This window comes from Eubalaena glacialis, chromosome 20 (assembly GCF_028564815.1).
Source record: "Eubalaena glacialis isolate mEubGla1 chromosome 20, mEubGla1.1.hap2.+ XY, whole genome shotgun sequence".
Classification (NCBI taxonomy): Eukaryota; Metazoa; Chordata; class Mammalia; order Artiodactyla; family Balaenidae; genus Eubalaena; species Eubalaena glacialis.
In genome coordinates this window covers 12027627-12046037 of record NC_083735.1, presented here as the reverse complement: position 1 = coordinate 12046037, position 18411 = coordinate 12027627, and the positions used below count along the sequence as shown (strand labels likewise).

The following is an 18411-nucleotide window of genomic DNA, read 5'->3' as shown; positions in this document are numbered from 1 at the left end:
GAATTTGGTTTGCTAGTATTTTGTTGAGGATTTTTGTATCAATATTCATCAAAGATACTGTTCTATACTTTTCTTGTAGCATCTTTTTCTTTTTTTTTGGCCACGCCACGCAGCATGTGGGATCTTAGTCGCCCAACCAGGGATCGAACCCACGCCCCTTGCAGTGGGAGCATGAAGTCTTAACCACAGGACCGCCAGGGAAGTCTGCTTGTAGTATCTTTTTCTGGTTTTGCTATTAGAGTAATGCTGGCCTCATAAAATGAGTTTGGAAATGTTTCTTCCTCTTCAATTTTTGGGAAGAGTTTAAGAAGGACTGGTGTTAATTTTCTTTAAATGTTCAAAAGAATTTTCCAGTGAAGCCATCTGGTCCTAGGTTTTTCTTTGTTGGGAGGTTTTTGATTACTGATTCAAACTCCTTACTAGTTATATATCTGTTCAGATTTTTATTTCTTCATGTTCAGTCTTGGTTGGTTGTATGCTTCTAGAAATCTATTCATATCTTCCAGTTTATCAAATTTGTTAGTGTATAATTGTTCATAGCAATCTCTTGTAATCCTTTGTATTTCTATGACATCAGTTTTAATACCACCTTTCATTACTGATTTTTCTTTTTTTTCCTCTGAGAGTTTGTCAATTTTGTTAATCTTTTCAAAAAACCAACTTTTAGTTTCACTGACTTTTTTTCTATTGTTTTTCTACTATCTAATCATTTCTCTCTGCTCTATTCTTTATGATTTCCCTCTTTCTGCTAACTTTGAGTTTAGTTTGTTCTTTTTCTAGTTCCTTAAAGTGTAAATATATTGACTTGAGGTCTAATTTTTAATGTAAGCATCTGCCACTATAAACTCCTTCTTGGTACTGCTTTGCTACATCCCATAAATTTGGGTGTCTTGTGTTTTTGTTTTCATTTGTCTCAAGATATTTTCTAATTTCTCTGGTGATTTTAGCCCACTGGTTGTTCAAGAATGTCTTACTTTCTACATACCTATGAATTTCCAGTTTTCCTTTAGCTATTGATTTCTAGTTTCATTCCATTGTGGATCAAAAGATCCTCAGTATGATTTCAATCTTACTAAATTTATTAAGACTTGTTTTGTGGCCTAACATGATTTCCCTTGGAGAATGTTCTTTGTAAATCTGAGAAGAACATGTATTCCGCTGTTGTTGGGAATGTTCTATATAGTCTGGTTAGGTCCATTTGGTCTATAGTGTTGTTCAAATCTGCTGTTTGCTTACTGATCTTCTGTATGTTGTTCTACTCATTACTGGAAGTGGGGTATTCAAGTTTCCTACTATTATTATGTTGCTGTCTATTTCTGTTCTTAATTCTGTCAATGTTTGCTTCATATATTTGGGAGCTGTGATATATGTATTACATATATAATATATAATATATATAATTATATGATGACCCACTTTGTCTCTTGTGACAAATTTTTGACTTATTTTTTATCTGATGTACTTGCATACTTATTTTTAAAAATCTATTCAGCTACTCTGTATCTTTTGATTGGGGAGTTTAATACATTTACATTGAAAGTAATTACTGATAGGGAAGCACTTACTATTTCCATTTTGTTGATTGTTTTTTGTATGTCTTACAGTTTATTTCTTCCTCTTTTCTGTTCTTGCTTCCTTCCTTTGTTTCACTGGTTTTCTGTAGGGACATGCTTTGATGCCTTTCTCATTTTCTTTTGTGTATATTCTATGGGTATTTTTTTGTGGGGGTTACATAATATATTTTATAGTTACAACAATCTTTTAAACTAATAACAACTTCAATCACATACAAAAACTCTACTTCTTTACATCTCCCCTCCACTTGTTATCAATATCACAAATTACATCTTTTTACATTTATTTATAGTTACTATATTTATGCTTTTATCTTTTAAGTTCCATACTCAAATTAAAAGTGATTTACGTACCACCATCACAGTATTACAGATTTTACACCTGTCTATATATTCACCTTTAACAAAAAGCATTGTTTTCATGTGCTTTTATGTTACATCAAGCATCCTTTCATTTCAACGTGAAGGAACTCCCTTTAGTATTTCTGGTAAAGCAAGTCTAGTGACAATGTAATTACTCCCTCAGCTTTTATTTCTCTGGGAAGGTCTTATTTCTCCTTCATTTTTGAAGGACGGTTTTGCCAGATAGTTTTCCTGGTTGGCATTTTTATTTTCTTTCAGCACTTTGACTGTATCATCCCACTTCCTCCTGGCCTGTAACGTTACTGCTAAGATATTCACTGAGAATCTTATGGGTGCTCCCTTGTATGTGACAACTCGCTTTTTTCTTGCTGTTTTTAAGATTCTCTCTTTGGCTTTGCCTTGTGACAGTTTTATTATAATATGTCTTGGTTTGGGCCTCTTTTGAGCAACTTGAATTTGGATATTTATCTCCTTCCTCAGGTTTGGGAAGCTTCCTGCCCTTTTCTCCTAGTTCTCTGACACTGCATGTATTGGTCCACTTATTCATGTCCCATAAGTCTCTTAGGCCTTCTACACTCTTTGTCATTCTTTTTCCTTTTTGTTCCTGACTCGGTAATTTCAAGTGACTTGTCTTCAAACTCACTGATTCTTTCTTCTACTTGGTCGATTCTGTTGTTGAACCCCCTAGAGAAAATTTCAATTTAGCTATTGTATTCTTCAGCTCCAGAATTTGGTCTTTTTTATACTTCCTCTTTGTTGACATTTACATTTTGTTCATGCATCATTTTCACAATTGCAGTTAGTTCTCTATGCTCTCTTGTAGCATACTGAGTTTAAGACAATTAATTTGAATTTTTAGGTAATTCACAGATCTCAACTTATTTAGGGTCAGTTTCTGGATATTTATTTTGTTCCTATGACTAGGCCATATTTACCTGTTTCTTCATATGCCTCATTATTTTTTGCTGAGATTTGGGCATTTGAAAAAACTGCCACCTCTCCCAGTCTTTATGGACTGGCTTCATACAGGGAAAGACCTTCACCAATCATGCTGGCTAGAGATTCTGGGAGCCTCTAAATCTTTTCTGGGGATGTGTCTCCTCTGAGGTTGTGCATGTAATTTCCCAATTAGAGAATTTTCTCAGTTTCTCTTTCCAGAGCTTGTAACCTCCTTTTCCCTCTGGCATCTGTCTGTGGGACTGTAGGTTCTCTGGCACTGCAACAAGTAGCTGAACTCTTGTCTGTTCTCAGTGGCCCCAGGTGTGCCAAGTATGCCAGTCAGGTGAGACAAACTAGTCCCTTGGGCAGCTTCTCAAAAAGCCAGAACGTAGGGCACATGCTCCACTCTTCTATTACCTTCCTGACGAAGAAGTCATGAGTTTGGCATTTACTACCAATTGTGCTAAGGTACACTTGTGGGAATGGCTATTGTGAGTGAAATGAAGCAGCCTCCTTACCCATTTCAATGCAGCTGTTCTCAGCTTTGTGCTTGCCTGGCTTACTGCAACTTCTTAACTGGTTTCTGGAGTCATAAAGGTTTTTTTGGACCATATATGGTTAAGGCAGTGTCTCCGAGGGGAAATAGGTTTGGGGCTTCCTTTCCACCATCTTGCTGGCATCACTCATCTTATGTTTGCCTGGGCACCCAATTTGTGATTGACTTCTGACATGGCGGCAGTCCCGTGGGACTGAGCCCCTTCACTTGTGGGGTCTGTGCTAACTTCAGGTAGTGTCAGAACTGAAATGAATCGCAGAACACCCACTTGGTGTCAGAAAATTGGAGAACTGTTTGGTATCAGGAAAAAACAACATGGAGATATATATATTCCTTATGATAAAAATGGAAAGGTGTGGAGATGATCAGTCTTAATTATAGTTACAGACTGTCTTTTCTCTAAAATTTCTTAGCACACTTTCTTGCCACATCGATCAATGTCTATAATTACATCTTGGGGCAAAACTTCTCCATTTATTGTTTAAAACACCATCACTATAAAACTTTGTTTTTAAAAAGTATTATTGGTCTTCAGTCAACAAGCTTAGTATTTAGCTATAGCCAAATACCTGGCAAAGAAGATCTAAAAAGAGATATAAATAGTTACAAGGAAGCACTAAATCACACCAGGTATTATTTTAAAGTTTAACTGATACAGAAGAGAGAGAATGAAGTAACTGGTACGTGACTTACAGTAGGTCACTGGGGGGGAATTGTGTAATAAAGCCTCTTGGTTGTAATAAAATTTGCTGCTGTAACACAGCACAACACAACACAACACAACACCACCTCTGGGGTGGAAGACAGCCCGCCACCACTGACCTATGTGACGAGGCAAAGAGAGGAAGCAAGGTAGGTGCACAAACGGCTTCCTCTCAAATGACAGGCCAGAACCTGGACAAAGAGCCCCTGCTGGTGCAAACGATGCTCTCTGGTTAGGGAGCTGTACACCCAATGAACACGTGCTACTAGGGGAAAGTCAGCAGTCTCCCCAGAAGGGCACCTGCTGGCCCCCAGGCTCCACAGAACTAAGATGAACACCATTACACACACAGTTCTTACTGTCTACAAAACACCTCCCGGTTCCTTTGGCCTCCACGCTCCATCTGGGTTAAGATGATGCGGACGATCACATGCTGTTCTTAATGTCGTCTCCTTGATCATTAAAGCATGACTCATTTCATCATGGAATGAGATAAAGGACCAAACTAGACAATTAATTTATGTGAAAGCATGGAAAGCTATACAAATGCACACTTGTTAATTAATAAAATGTAAGCCCAGGAAGAATATAAATGAGCTCTAGCACCCTGCCATTTATTTCCAAGTTTAGCAATTAAGACTTCCTACTTGTACCCGAAATCACAACAAATTCCACACTGCAAACCTCTAATGAATCAAGTTGCCTTAGAATTAGAAGAGACTTCAAAGATCCTTTAGTCTAAACCAGGGGTCAGCAAAGAATGGCCCAGCCCTGTTTGTGTAAATACAGTTCTATTGGAACGCAGCCACACTTGTTCACTTACACACGTCATAGCTGTTTGCACAGGACAGCTGCAAAGTTGGGCAGCTGTGATGGAGACTGTATAGCCCGCACAGCCCAATTCCTGCTCTAAACCTCTCACTGAGAACAGGGATTCTGGAGAGGGAATAACTGACTCATCTGCCCCTAGTCACACAATTAGTGACAGGTGGGCCCAGGTCTGCCTGCTGACACCGGGCTACCTACTCCCTTTCCCCTGGTCCCAGTTCATTCATCAGCTGCCCTGTAAGTTCTGAAATGGAGAGCCAGGTCCTTGTGGTTTTTCACAAATGATGAGCCCTTCAGCTCCTCCCCCAGCAGCGCACTTGCGCGGCTCGTCCATCAGGATGTGCAACGCCGTCCCCAAGTCACACGTCCATAGTCAACTCGCTAAGCTGCTCCCAAAGCCACAGCGCCCTGGGCTTCCCTGCTGCTCAGAGGTGACATCTTCGTCCTGATCACTCCGACTGCCCTTCAGCCTTTGACCTTCACCTCGAAAGGCAACAGCTCTCTTCCATCGGCTTTGGCAAGCTCACTTCTTCCCGCTTGTCCTGATACTAATCCATCTAGAATTCAGGCTCTTATTTCATGTCCGAACTCCTACACCAGAATCCTGTTTTCAATGCACCTTGCCTCTAACCCCTCCTCCTCCTCAGACAAGTATTCCCTGTCAAGTAGCATGAAGCCCTGACTCAAAGGCCTTCAATATTTGTCTAAAAGGTGAAGTCTGAAACCCTTAATGGGGCTTCCCAACCTCCCGTGCCAGTTAAATTCGTTTGTTCTCTGTCTCCCAAACCTCTTTTGGATCCAAAGCTACGCCATTTCCCCCCTTTCTCACTGTCTTTCCTCAAGAACCAGCTTAAAGTCTACCTGCTCCTCCTCCAATAATTAAGTTGAAAAGGAGGTGAATAAAGAAAAGGGTGCGTGTATGTGTGACAGCTCTGCTTTTCTCACAGTGTTCTAGTACTTTTCACTTGCTAATTCACCAGAGAACCATCTACCTCCCATAGTAAGACTTCGATAAATACACTCATTATTACAATACTTAAGCATAGCAAAAAGTAAAAGCATCCTAGGGTGTTTGGTTTTTGTTTTTGTTTTTTTTAAATTTATTTATGGCTGTGTTGGGTCTTCGTTTCTGTGCGAGGGTTTTCTCTAGTTGTGGCAATTGGGGGCCACTCTTCATCGCGGTGCGCGGGCCTCTCACTATCGCGGCCTCTCTTGTTGCGGAGCACAGGCTCCAGACGCGCAGGCTCAGCAACTGTGGCTCACGGGCCTAGTCGCTCTGCGGCATGTGGGATCTTCCCAGACCAGGGCTCGAACCCATGTCCCCAGCATTGGCAGACAGATTCTCAACCACTGCGCCACCAGGGAAGCCCCAGGGTGTTTGTTTTGTTGAAATTTGAGCCAAGACACAATTTTATCAATGCTTTTTAAGGCACTAATTGTTGAAGCCCTACAATTTTTTGAATGTAAAATATGAATGTTTGGAAAGTGAAGAAAAATATCACAAATTTATGATAACCTGTAAGGTAAGAGAAAGAGGGTAGCAAAACAAACAAACAAACAAACAAAAACCTCAAGAGAAACCCGGATTCAAATTCCTATTAGTGGCTACATAACTCTACACAAGTTTTTTAGCTTCCTTAAGTCATATGTAAAATACAGTTGATTATCATCACTCAAGGCAGCTGCGGCTGTAAAAGTTGCCACGGACAATGAATCAGCAAATACTGAATCACTGCTCTTACAGGAAATACTGGGTCAGGTTCCTGTGAGCCTCTGTCACATTTTCATCAATCATTCAATACATAACCTTGTTTTGTGTGTGTTTCTGTATAAAGACACTTTATTTAATATGTATTGTATAATCATTAACGTTGACCTCACGCCTGAACAAAGCTTACCTAACATGCATCTTCTCCTTAAGGTACATCACAATCTTCTGTGATGCAATTTTTAATGAGTAGCAATTTTTAAAGAATATTCTAAGTCGTACGACCTTAAGCTCTAGTAAAATCAGTAAAAGCGAATCTTATGAACTAGGATTTTAAACTCTTAGGAATAACAATTTCAATCTAAATGCTTAATATTAGCATTGACGGGTGAACGTTATACAGAGTAGTGTGCTGGGGCCTGGGGCCTGAGACAGACACCAAGCCTTAACCATTTCCATCCTCAAGTGGCCACTGTGCTAACAGGACAGGGCGGGGGACCTTGGAATTCGACCAGCTCATGCCTAGAGAGGTTCAGGCCCAGGCACGTACAAGCATCCGCAAACCTGAGATGAGCTGATCTGAATCTGGGGGAAAAGTCCGGAACTATGCCATCCAATTCACTAACCAGCAGCTAAACACAGTTGCCAGGGAGCTGGAACAGGGCTAGCAAGACTGAGGAAATGCATTTTAAATTATTTATGTATCAATTCAAAAAAAAGACACTCAATTCAGTTATTAGAAAACTTTTATGTATGTTCAGAACAACTTGGGTAAAACAATCTACTTTTTCAACTGCAAATTTTATAAAATCTAAATACTGACCACGTATTTCTGAGGAAAAGTGAGTATACAAATTGAGATGTGCTAGTAAATGTAAAATACACACCAGATTTTAAAGACTTAGTATGAAAAAAAGTGAAAGTAAAGTAACTCCTTAACAAATTTTTATATTCGCTACATATTGATATAATTAATATTTTGGATATATTTAATTTAGAATATTGCATTGAAATTAATGTCACCTTTTTAAAAAACATTTTTAATGTGGCTACCAGAAAATTTTTGCACTGTATTTCTATTGGACTGTGCTACTCTGTCTCATAAACAGGAGAAACTTCAGGCCTCCTTTGAGATGCCTTAAGTGAATCTAGAGGGAAGGAGTATTTTACCTCTGATCTTTTATCTTCTCCTCCTCTTCCTCCCCTTCCCTCAACTAACTGTCTGCTTTTATTTGATGAAAGGAGTTCTGCGGACTAAACATCAGATTTATCATGGGAATGTCCAATAAGACTAACCCCACAAAGAAGTATCTGCCTAGTCCCAAATGAACCTGTATCCAGGAAGAAATCAGATCTTCTAGGCTAGATGACTCCCACTCATCCTTCCAGGCCGGTGAAAAGAAAACAGACGCTGCAATTCCTTCCCTGACGACCTGCACTGACCCCCTCAGCACTTTACACACAACCCCAGTTCCCACACCTGGTGGTGCCGACAACCCTGCGCCCAGTCCCTTCACTCCACAAGCACGGACAGCACCTCCAGCCCTTTCTCAGCGTGAGGGTCACAGCAGTGGACATAAAATCCTTCTCTGTGGAGCCTCTGGACTAGAATCTAGATGACTCTCAGGAAGAGAGTTAAGTGCTCTCTAAATGCTATGAAATCAGTAAGATGCAGGAGGTCGGTGTCACTGGTAGGACCGCAGCTGGGCTGACGCTGGGACCACTGTCACCGCCACCCTCAAAGCTCCTGTCAATCTGCAGCCTCCCACCCCCACCCCGGCCGGGCCACATGGGCAGCAAGAAGATTCCAGAGCTGCTGACAAAGATTCTCAGGGTCAAGACTCATTGACATTGATCAGAAACAGGGCACAAAGGAGCCTGACTCCATTCTGGTCAAGTAGAGAGTCTCTGTCACCACCTAGCAGTAGCTGTCACCCTCCTGCTTTGTGACTGGTTTACACATCTGGCACATGGTGGCACTAACCCAGTCAAGGGCTTGTAACAGTGTCTAAGGACAACAGACAATACACGGTAGAGTAGCTTCACCTTATCCCAATTTCACAGATGAAAAACAAACCTGAAGCTTGTCTGGATCAGGGGGCCTGCACAAGGGCATCTGGCTAACAAGTAGCAGGGGTGGGACTCAACCAAGGCATATGGATATGGACACCAGTGACAAAGTCCATATCTGAACCACCAGGCTGTATCTGCACATAAATGCAGTTATTTTGACTCCAGTTTAATCCATCTAGTGACACGGTAACAGGACTGATGGGGAAGATTTTAGAAGTCTTCATTTAGGCTTATAAACATAGGAAAAGCTATTTAATATCATCCACGAGGGAAACACAAATTAAAACCACATTAAGGTAGTACTTTTCACCCATCAGATCTAAAACTCTGCAGACATACTGCATCGTATCATATTGGCCAGCCCATCCTGAAAGCCAGTTGCATACATGGCTGGTTGATGCATACATTCATGCAACCTCTTTGGGAGTGCAGTTTCGAGACATCTATCAAAATTACAAAGGGAGATTTTCTGATGATGCCCATTCTAACCAGTGTGAGGTGATACCTCATTGTAGTTTTGATTTGCATTTCTCTAATAATTAGTGATGTTGAGTAGCTTTTCATGTGCCTCTTGGCCAACTGCAGGTCTTCTTTGGAGAAATGTCTATTTAGGTCTTCTGCCCATTTTTTGATTGGGTTGTTTGTGTTTTTGATATTGAGCTCTATGAGCTGTTTATATATTTTGGAGATTAATCCTTTGTCCGTTGATTTGTTTGCAAATATTTTCTCCCATTCTGAGGGTTGTCTTTTTGTCTTGTTTATAGTTTCCTTTGCTGTACAAAAGCTCTTAAGTTTCATTAGGTCCCATTTGTTTATTTTTGTTTTTATTTCCATTACTCTAGGAGGTAGGTCAAAAAAGATCTTGCTGTGATTTATGTCAAAGAGTGTTTTTGCTATGTTTTCCTCTAAGAGTTTTATAATTGGTCTTACATTTAGTTCTTTCACCCATTTTGAGTTTATTTTTGTTTATGGTGTTGGGGAGCGTTCTAATTTCATTCTTCTACACATAGCTGTCCCGTTTTCCCAGCATCACTTATTGAAGAGACTGTCTTTTCTCCATTGTATGTCCTTGCCTCCTTTGTCATAGATTAGTTGACCATAGGTGTGTGGGTTTATCTCTGGGCTTTCTATCCTCTTCCATTGATCTACATTTCTGTTTTTGTGCCAGTACCATATTGTCTTGATTACTGTAGCTTTGTAGTATAGTCTGAAGTCAGGGAGTCTGATTCCTCCAGCTCCGTTTTTTTTTTCCTCAAAACTTCTTTGGCTATTCGGGGTCTTTTGTGTCTCCATACAAATGCTGGAGAGGGTGTGGAGAAAAGGGAACCCTCTTGCACTGTTGGTGGGAATGTAAATTGATACAGCCACTATGGAGAACAGTATGGAGGTTCCTTAAAAAACTAAAGTAGAATTACCATATGACCCAGCAATCCCACTACTGGGCATATACCCAGAGAAAACCATAATTCTAAAAGACACATGGGGCTTCCCTGGTGGCACAGTGGTTAAGAATCTGCCTGCCAATGCAGGGGACATGGGTTCGAGCCCTGGTCTGGGAAGATCCCACATGCCACGGAGCAACTAAGCCCGTGAGCCACAACTACTGAAGCCCGTGCGCCACAATGAAGAGTAGTCCCCACTCGCTGCAACTAGAGAAAGCCCCCCGCACAGCAACAAAGACCCAACACAGCCAAAAATAAATAAAATAAAATTAATTAATTTTAAAAAAAAGCTTTAAAAGAAAAAAAAGACACACGTACCCCAATGTTCACTGCAGCACTATTTACAATAGCCAGGTCATGGAAGCAACCTAAATGCCCATCGACAGATGAATGGATAAAGATGTGGTACATATATACAATGGAATATTACTCAGCCATAAAAAGGAATGAAATTGGGTCATTTGTAGAGACATGGATGGACTTAGAGGCTGTCATACAGAGTGAAATAAGTCAGAAAGAGAAAAACAAATATCGTATATTAACACATATATGTGGAATCTAGAAAAATGGTACAGATGAACTGGTTTGCAAGGCAGAAATAGAGACATAGATGTAGAGAACAAATGCATGGACACCAAGGGGGGAAAGCCAGGGCGGGGGGTGTATGAATTGGGAGATTGGGATTGACATGTACACACTAATATGTATAAAATAGATAACTAATAAGAAAAAAAAGAAAAGCTAATAAATGATAAATGTTTGATTAAAAAAAAATTACAAAGGGAGGTGCCCTTGGACTCAGCAGCTCCACTTCTAGACATCTATCGTCAGATATATGAAATGATTTATGCTCATGTTTGTAATAGAAAGAGACTAGAAATAACCTCCTAAAGGTCACCAATAGAGGTCTGGCATTTAAAGTCTATATATCCATACCAGGAAATACCATACAACACTGAAACACACACAAACACTGGAAAGAATAAAGCAGCTCTTCACATAACAGTCGGATCCAAAATGTATTGCTAAGTGGAAAAAGCAAGGGGTAAGTGTCTTAAAGTTGTTAATTAAAGTCCAGTCTATCCTCAAAGCCCATGCTCCTCCCAGTATATCACCCCCAAGAAAGAGTGTGAGGCCTTAGAGCATTTACTTTCTCAACTAAAGCGCTCCCATAAACCTTCAAGCATCTACTTCACTCCTTTCTTCCCATCACCATAAAGCAAACTTAAACAGAGCTCTCACAGTACCCCACAAGAAAGATTTGGTGTCATCTCAACTAAGACTTACTACCCCTTGGTTCTTCCTATCTTCAGAGCAGAGTAAAAAGCACCTGAAATGTTCCCTGAATTTTTTTTTGGAATGCCTACAGAATATGTCTAAGCCTTTTAAAATTTTAACATGAAAATATGCCAAAAATGCCGTGAGTTTTGTTTTTAAGGACATTAAAGTACAGCTAGCTAACTCCCAGTGCAGTGCAGCTCAAAGCAAGTGAAGGCCGGCCCAAACCTCAGCATGCGGATCTCATCGCAGACCCCCATTTCCTTCTCACCGCTCACAGACCCCGGAGCAGGGCCTAAAGAAGACTCAGCAACTCCATATCCACCGGAAGGAGCCCAGTTAGATTTAATAATACACGGGCTTAAAGATGATTTTTTTTCAGCTGCAGTGCTAAGACAGGAAGTGCTCCATGATACACATATTATTTATCGAGGGAACAATTCAAAGTGCAGAAAAATGTTTGTAGTGGGAAAACAAATGCATGATTTTAAACATACATTTATGTATATGCATAAATGTTTCATGGATAGCTATATAAAAAAAGGTAACAATACTTCCCACTGGAAAGAGGAAGAAGTTAAGACCCAGCATTTAATATCCAGAAATCTTTTACCATATGCACAGCAGATTTGTTTTTTTTTTTAAATTAGACTCATTAAAACTTGTAAGTCTCTCTTTTTTAAATGATTACAATAAATGACTCACCTTAAAAACCCCACTGTTATACTTTAACACAAAATAGATGTGTATTCATGACAAAAAAGGCCAACTGCCTAAAGAAATGCTCAGAGAAATTTATTTTCTATAATGTTAAAGCTATTTTAGTAACAGTCAAGTGCTCCTTAAATCCAAGTAATGACTGAATGCCTCACATTTCAAACTTATTAGAACCTAACACTAAGCTATTTTTTTCTTTTTTAAAAAACAACACAGATTACAGCCATGTGACCTGGTTTTCAAGTAGGTCGAACAGACCAGATTTGAATACAAACTAAATGCCTTTCTAGAATAAGACAAAGTGTACTCTGAGCCTACATGTTTAATATGAACGGGCTGACAGGGGTGGAGGGGTGGTGGCGGGCCGCTGGAGACTGAAAATGAAACAGAATGAGACCATCTTTCTAATGAGACACAATTTAACAGATCCATTAAATTCTTCTCGTATTAATTCCTACCTCTTTCAACTTTAAAATAAAATTTTGCCAGCAGAAGTTTTATGGTAGACTTGTCGTGAATTTTAAAGTTTAATGCTAAGAGAAGCTGGCTTTGGGATAAAGATCAATCTACCTGATGAAATGAACTAAATTTAGAGTATGACTGACTTGCCACAAAAAGTCTGCTTTTCTATAGCAAAGTTTTCAACACATCAAACTATAGATACCCTTAATAAAGTAACACAGAAGCTGCAGTCAAATCTCACTCCTAGAAGATAACGCAGGATAAAATCCAGATGACTTTGGGTGTGCTGATGGCTTTGGGGAAACACCACCAAAGACATGATCTATGAAAGAAATAACTGATAACCTGGACTTCATTAAAATTAAAAACTTCTGCTCTGTGAAATATAATGTTAAGAAAATGAAAAGACAAGCCACAGACTGGGAGAAAATATTTGGAAAAGACACATCTGATAAAGGACTGTTATCCAAAATACACAAAGAACTCTTAAAACTCAACAATAAGGAGAAAAAGCAACTCAATTAAAAAATGGGGCAAAAAAATCTGACCAGACATCTCACCAAAGAAGACATACAGATGGCAAATGAGCAATATAAAGAGATGCTCCACATCACATGTCATCAGGGAAATGCAAATTAAATGAGATACCACTACACACCTATAGAATGACCAAAATCCAGAACACTGATATCGAATGCTGGAATGCAAGAACAGGAAGCAAGAGGAACTCTCGTTTATTGCTGGTTGGCACGCAGATTGGTACAGTCACTTTGGAGAGTCTGGTTTCTTACAAAACAAAACATACTCTTAGCCTATGATCCAGGAATCACACTCCTTGGTATTTATCCAAGTGAGTTAAAAACTAATGTCCATGGCTTCCCTGGTGGCGCAGTGGTTGAGAATCTGCCTGCCGATGCAGGGGACACGGGTTCGAGCCCTGGTCTGGGAAGATCCCACGTGCCGCGGAGCAGCTGGGCCCGTGAGCCACAACTACTGAGCCTGCGCGTCTGGAGCCTGTGCTCCGCAACAAGAGAGGCCACGATAGTGAGAGGCCCGCGCACCGCGATGAAGAGTGGCCCCCGCTCGCCGCAACTGGAGAGAGCCCTCGCACAGAAACGAGGACCCAACACAGCCAAAAATAAATAAATTTTTTAAAAACTGTTAAAAAACAAAAAAACAAAACAAAAACAACTAATGTCCACACAAAACCCTGCACATGATGTTTTATAGCAGCTTTATATACAACTGCCAAAACTTGGAAGCAACCAAGATGCCCTTCTGTAGGTGAACAGGTAAACTGGTACTTGCAGACGATGGAATATTACTCAGCGTTAAAAAGAAATGAATTACCAAGCCGTGAAAAGACAGGGAGGACCCTTAAATATACTGCTCAGTGAGTAAGAGAAACCAATCCATAAAAGCTGCACATTTTATGATTCAACTCTGACATTCTGGAGAAGACAAAACTACGGAGACTAAAAAGATCAGTGGCTGTGGGGCTGTAGGAAGGGGTGAACGGGCAGAGCACAGAGGGTTTTTCGGGCAGTGAACCTCCTATGTATGGCACTATAATGGTGAGTTCATGTCATTACACATTTGTTCAGACCCACAGAACGAACAACACCAAGAGGGAACCCTAATGTAAATTGTGAACTCTGGGCGATAATGATGTGTCCGTGGAGGTTCACTGGTTGTAACAAATGGGATTTTGCTAGTATCAGGGGAAGGCTGTGTCTGTATGGGGACAGGGGGTATATGGGAACTCTGCATTTTCCACTCAATTGCTGGGTACCTAAAAATAAAGTCTATTAAAACACACACACAAATACACAGTGAGAAAAAAAGGTATAGATCGTAATTCTGTAAACTTGAATATCGGGAAAAAAGTTTTAATAAATGTGTCACTAATGGTTGAGTCTAGGAAGTATATATGTGGGTGTTCAATCTCCTATCCTTCCAACTATTCCCTGTTAGTAATTTAACTTAAGAGGAAAAAAGGTGTTTTAGGATTCATTAGGAGAAATAGAAGCAGAACATAGGAAGAATCAATTTAAAAATTTTAAGAGTTTGTTCAGAAACAACAAATATTGCTTATCTTTGACCAATAATAGTTATTTACAAAATTAAGTAACCCTGTAACCACACTTAAAATGCATATAAATTCTCAACATTATATTTGAGAGAGCTGCTGTTTAAAGTAACCATAAAGGGCTTCCCTGATGGCACAGTGGTTAAGAATCCACCTGCCAATGCAGGGGACTCGGGTTGCAGCCCTGGTCCGGGAAGACCCCACATGCCCCGGAGCAGCTAAGCCCGTGCACCACAACTACTGAGCCTGCGCTCTAGAGCCTGTGAGCCACAACTACTGAGCCCGCGCTCCGCAACAAGGGAAGCCACCGCGATGAGTAGCCCCCGCTCGCCGCAACTAGAGAAAGCCTGCGTGCAGCAATGAAGACCCAACGCAGCCAAAAATAAATAAATAAATAAATTTATAAAGTAACCATAAAATTTTGAGATTTAAAAAATAAATAGGGGCTTCCCTGGTGGCGCAGTGGTTGAGAATCTGCCTGCCAATGCAGGGGACACGGGTTCGAGCCCTGGTCTGGGAAGATCCCACATGCCGTGGAGCAACTGGGCCTGTGAGCCACAACTACTGAGCCTGCACGTCTGGAGCCTGTGCTCCGCAACAGGAGAGGCCGCGATGGTGAGAGGCCCGCGCACTGCGATGAAGAGTGGCCCCCCACTTGCCACAACTAGAGAAAGCCCTCGCACAGAAACAAAGACCCAACGCAGTCAAAAATTAAATAAATAAATAAATAAATAAATAATTAAAAAAAAAAACTCTCTCAACAGAAGGGTACATATACATTTAAAAAAATAAAAAATAAATAAATAAATAAATAAATAGTAGGGTGAGCACTAATACCACCAAAACTTGATTTCTGAAAGACACTTCAGATAGGGACCATATTTAAATGCTTAATCAAGGGCATTTAACTCCTATAAAAAAATGTCTTATCAAGATGAGACAACTTCAGTTCCAAGGGAAGTTATTTAGAACCAACTGGGAAAGAAACAATCTGGTGAACTATTTACAAGTCCTGAGAAGAAAGATACAGATCCCCATTAACTTCCGTTATAGGCCACAAGCAACAGGAGAGTTTCCAAACATTTAACAAACAAGAAACTGTATGACCACCGTCATTTTAAAAATAAAATAAAGAGCTGAATTTCACTGCACATGGAAAGGAACGCTGCGTTGGGGGTGAGGTGGAGGGAAGCATTTGTAGCGCAGACAGGATCCACCTGGGATCCTTTTTAATTAAAAAATTCTAAACATTCCAGGCACATCTCTGAACTTGTAAGGCCAGTAGAGTCTTTCTGTATAAAGGACATCTGCCTTCTTCCTCCAGCCAAAGGTTTAAACACAGGTGAAGGTCTGCTGGTTATCGAAACAAGTATTTAGCACACTTAGCGCGGTGCTTTGGCCCCCACCGGTCCAGGCCTTGCCCGTGAGTCCGCCCCGGCGTGGCGCGGTCCCGGAATCGCCGCGGAGAGGACGGCCCGGGCACCATCCACCCGGCAGGCAGGTCCCCGTCCGCAGCAAGGCCACGGCCCGAGGTTTCTGGGTGCGCGCCCTGCGCCCTCCCACCTCCGGGGACTGCGCCCGCGGTCCCGAACCCGCGCGAGTGGGGTGGCAGGGCGCGGGGTTCAGTCACTCCTAACGTGGGGGGTCACCACGAGCCATGCGGTGGCCCCCAGACCAGCCTCGGGATCCTAACGGGCCGCGCGGCGCGGGCCTCACCTGCGCACCCCACCTGTGCGCCTCTCCAACCTCGCAGCGCAGGCCTCACCTGCGCCCCCCCCCCACCCGCGCCCCCCCCCACCCGCGCCCCCTCACCTGCGCGGCGGCGGCGGCGGCGGCGGCGGCGGGGGCGACGGAGGGTGGCGGCCCCGCCCGCAGGCCATCCTCCTCCTCGGGGGGCTCGTCCAGGAGCACCCGGCTCCGGCCCAGCTTCCACATGCTCCCGGGCGGGCGCCGGCGTCCGTGCGTCCGTGCGTCCGTGCGCGCCCCTCCTCGGTCGGCCCGCAGCGCGGACGCACCGGCTGCGGCTCCTGCAGGACCGGACGCGGCCAGTGGGGCCGGGCGGGGCCGGCCTGTGGGGCGGGCCCACCTCCAGGACCGGGACCTCCCCACCCCCGCCCCGCCCCGCCCCAGCCCCTCCCGGACCGGACCCGGTCCCCGCACGGAACGAGACCCACCGTACGCCCGGGACCGGGCCCACCTCCGGGTCGGGCCACACCCCCCGGGCCCCCATTTCCCCTGCTTGCGGTCCCCCCCACCCAAGTCACCGCCCCTCCGGCCAGGCCCTGACCCCGACCGACGCTCCCACACCTCCAACGAGGCTCCTCCTCCTTTCAGCGAGGTCCCCGCCCCCCACATCACTCCACGAGGTCGTAACCTCGGGTCGCCACCCCAAGCTGACCCCCCCTCACACCTCACCCCCACCACGGGCCCCCCAACACCCCGGGATGATTCCCAAACCCCCGGCCGACCCCCCCTCACTCTCCACCCGGGATCACCTCTCACCCGGGCCCCCTTCACCTGGCCCCCACTCATCTCGAACCGCCCCCGCTCACCCCTCAGGCCGAGGGCCCCGCAACCCGGGCGGACCTCCTCACCCCTCACCCCGGGATTCCCCCCCACCCCGAGCTGACCCCCTCACCCCTCACCCCGCGGGGGGGCGCGGCCAGGTCTGCGGGGCAGCGGCGCGGGGGGCGGGGCGGCTGGGGCTCCGGTCACCATGGCGACAGCCGCCGGACGCGAAGCGGGCATAGTGCGCATGCGCACACCCCTGGGTCGGCGGCTCAAGGGCGCGGTGGGCGGGAGTGGAAGCGGTTCCAGTTCCCGCCAGGGCGCCCCGCCCCCGCGCCTGGTGGTGCCGGGGCTGCGGACCAGTCCCGCCGTTCGGGTGGGAAACTTCGCGAATGGTGGCAGGGACCCCCGAGGGCGGAGGCGCTGGGCACGTGGACCTGCCGGGGGGAGGGTGCGGCCGAGCCCCGGGATGGGCAGCAGGCGGTGGGCTCGGCCGGGGCGGGTGCAGGGACCGTGTTCAGCCATAGGCAGGGGGAGGGACGCGAGCTTCCAACGTCTCCACGTCAGGAGCCCAGGGGCCGAGGGAAAAGTGGGCAGCTGCGCTGGCCAGGCCACCTTGGAACCCGCCGTGGTGCTCGCTGGTCCCTCGCATTCGGGGAGCCTCACGTTGACGAGCAAGTAAGATGTGGCACACGTGGTGTAGTTCACAGGCAGTTGAAGGGACTTTGACGGCCAATTATGACAGCCGAAAATTGTTACTTTTTGTAGGTAAGATAGGTTACCGCCACAGTCATGGCGAACGTGGCAGGGCCCCCGCCCTAACCCCAGGCTGGGGCAGAGGAGGACCGGCCCGAAGCGTCCTCTGGCCTCTCACCAAAACTCAGAAGCAGGAGAGGTACCTCACACATTCCCAAGTACAAGATGACTTTGATTTCATGTCTCACAAAAGAGCCAAACAATAAAATATAAAAAGATATTCAACTCCATTGTAATGAGGGAAATGCAAATAAACATGAAATGCCCTTTTCCGCCTATCAAAGTGGTAAACATTTGCAAAGCTGTACCCAGTGTTGGGAAGCACCTAGGGAAACTGGTAGCTGTGCAGGGAAATAAGCTGCTTGTGGCGTGTAAACAGTACAACGCTTTCGGAAGGCATCCATTTGTTAGTATC

General features: G+C 44.0%; 1 protein-coding gene across 1 annotated transcript in view; it reads right to left on the bottom strand.

The window, feature by feature from the left end:
* TDRP (testis development related protein) overlaps positions 1-16821 on the bottom strand; it is a 53655-nt gene extending 36834 nt beyond the window's left edge. The window contains exon 1 of the mRNA XM_061177463.1: positions 16545-16821. Within this exon, the coding sequence (XP_061033446.1) occupies positions 16545-16667 (123 nt within the window). The 5' untranslated portion in view covers positions 16668-16821. The remainder of the gene's footprint in view (positions 1-16544) is intronic.
* Between the last annotated feature and the right edge of the window lie 1590 nt (positions 16822-18411).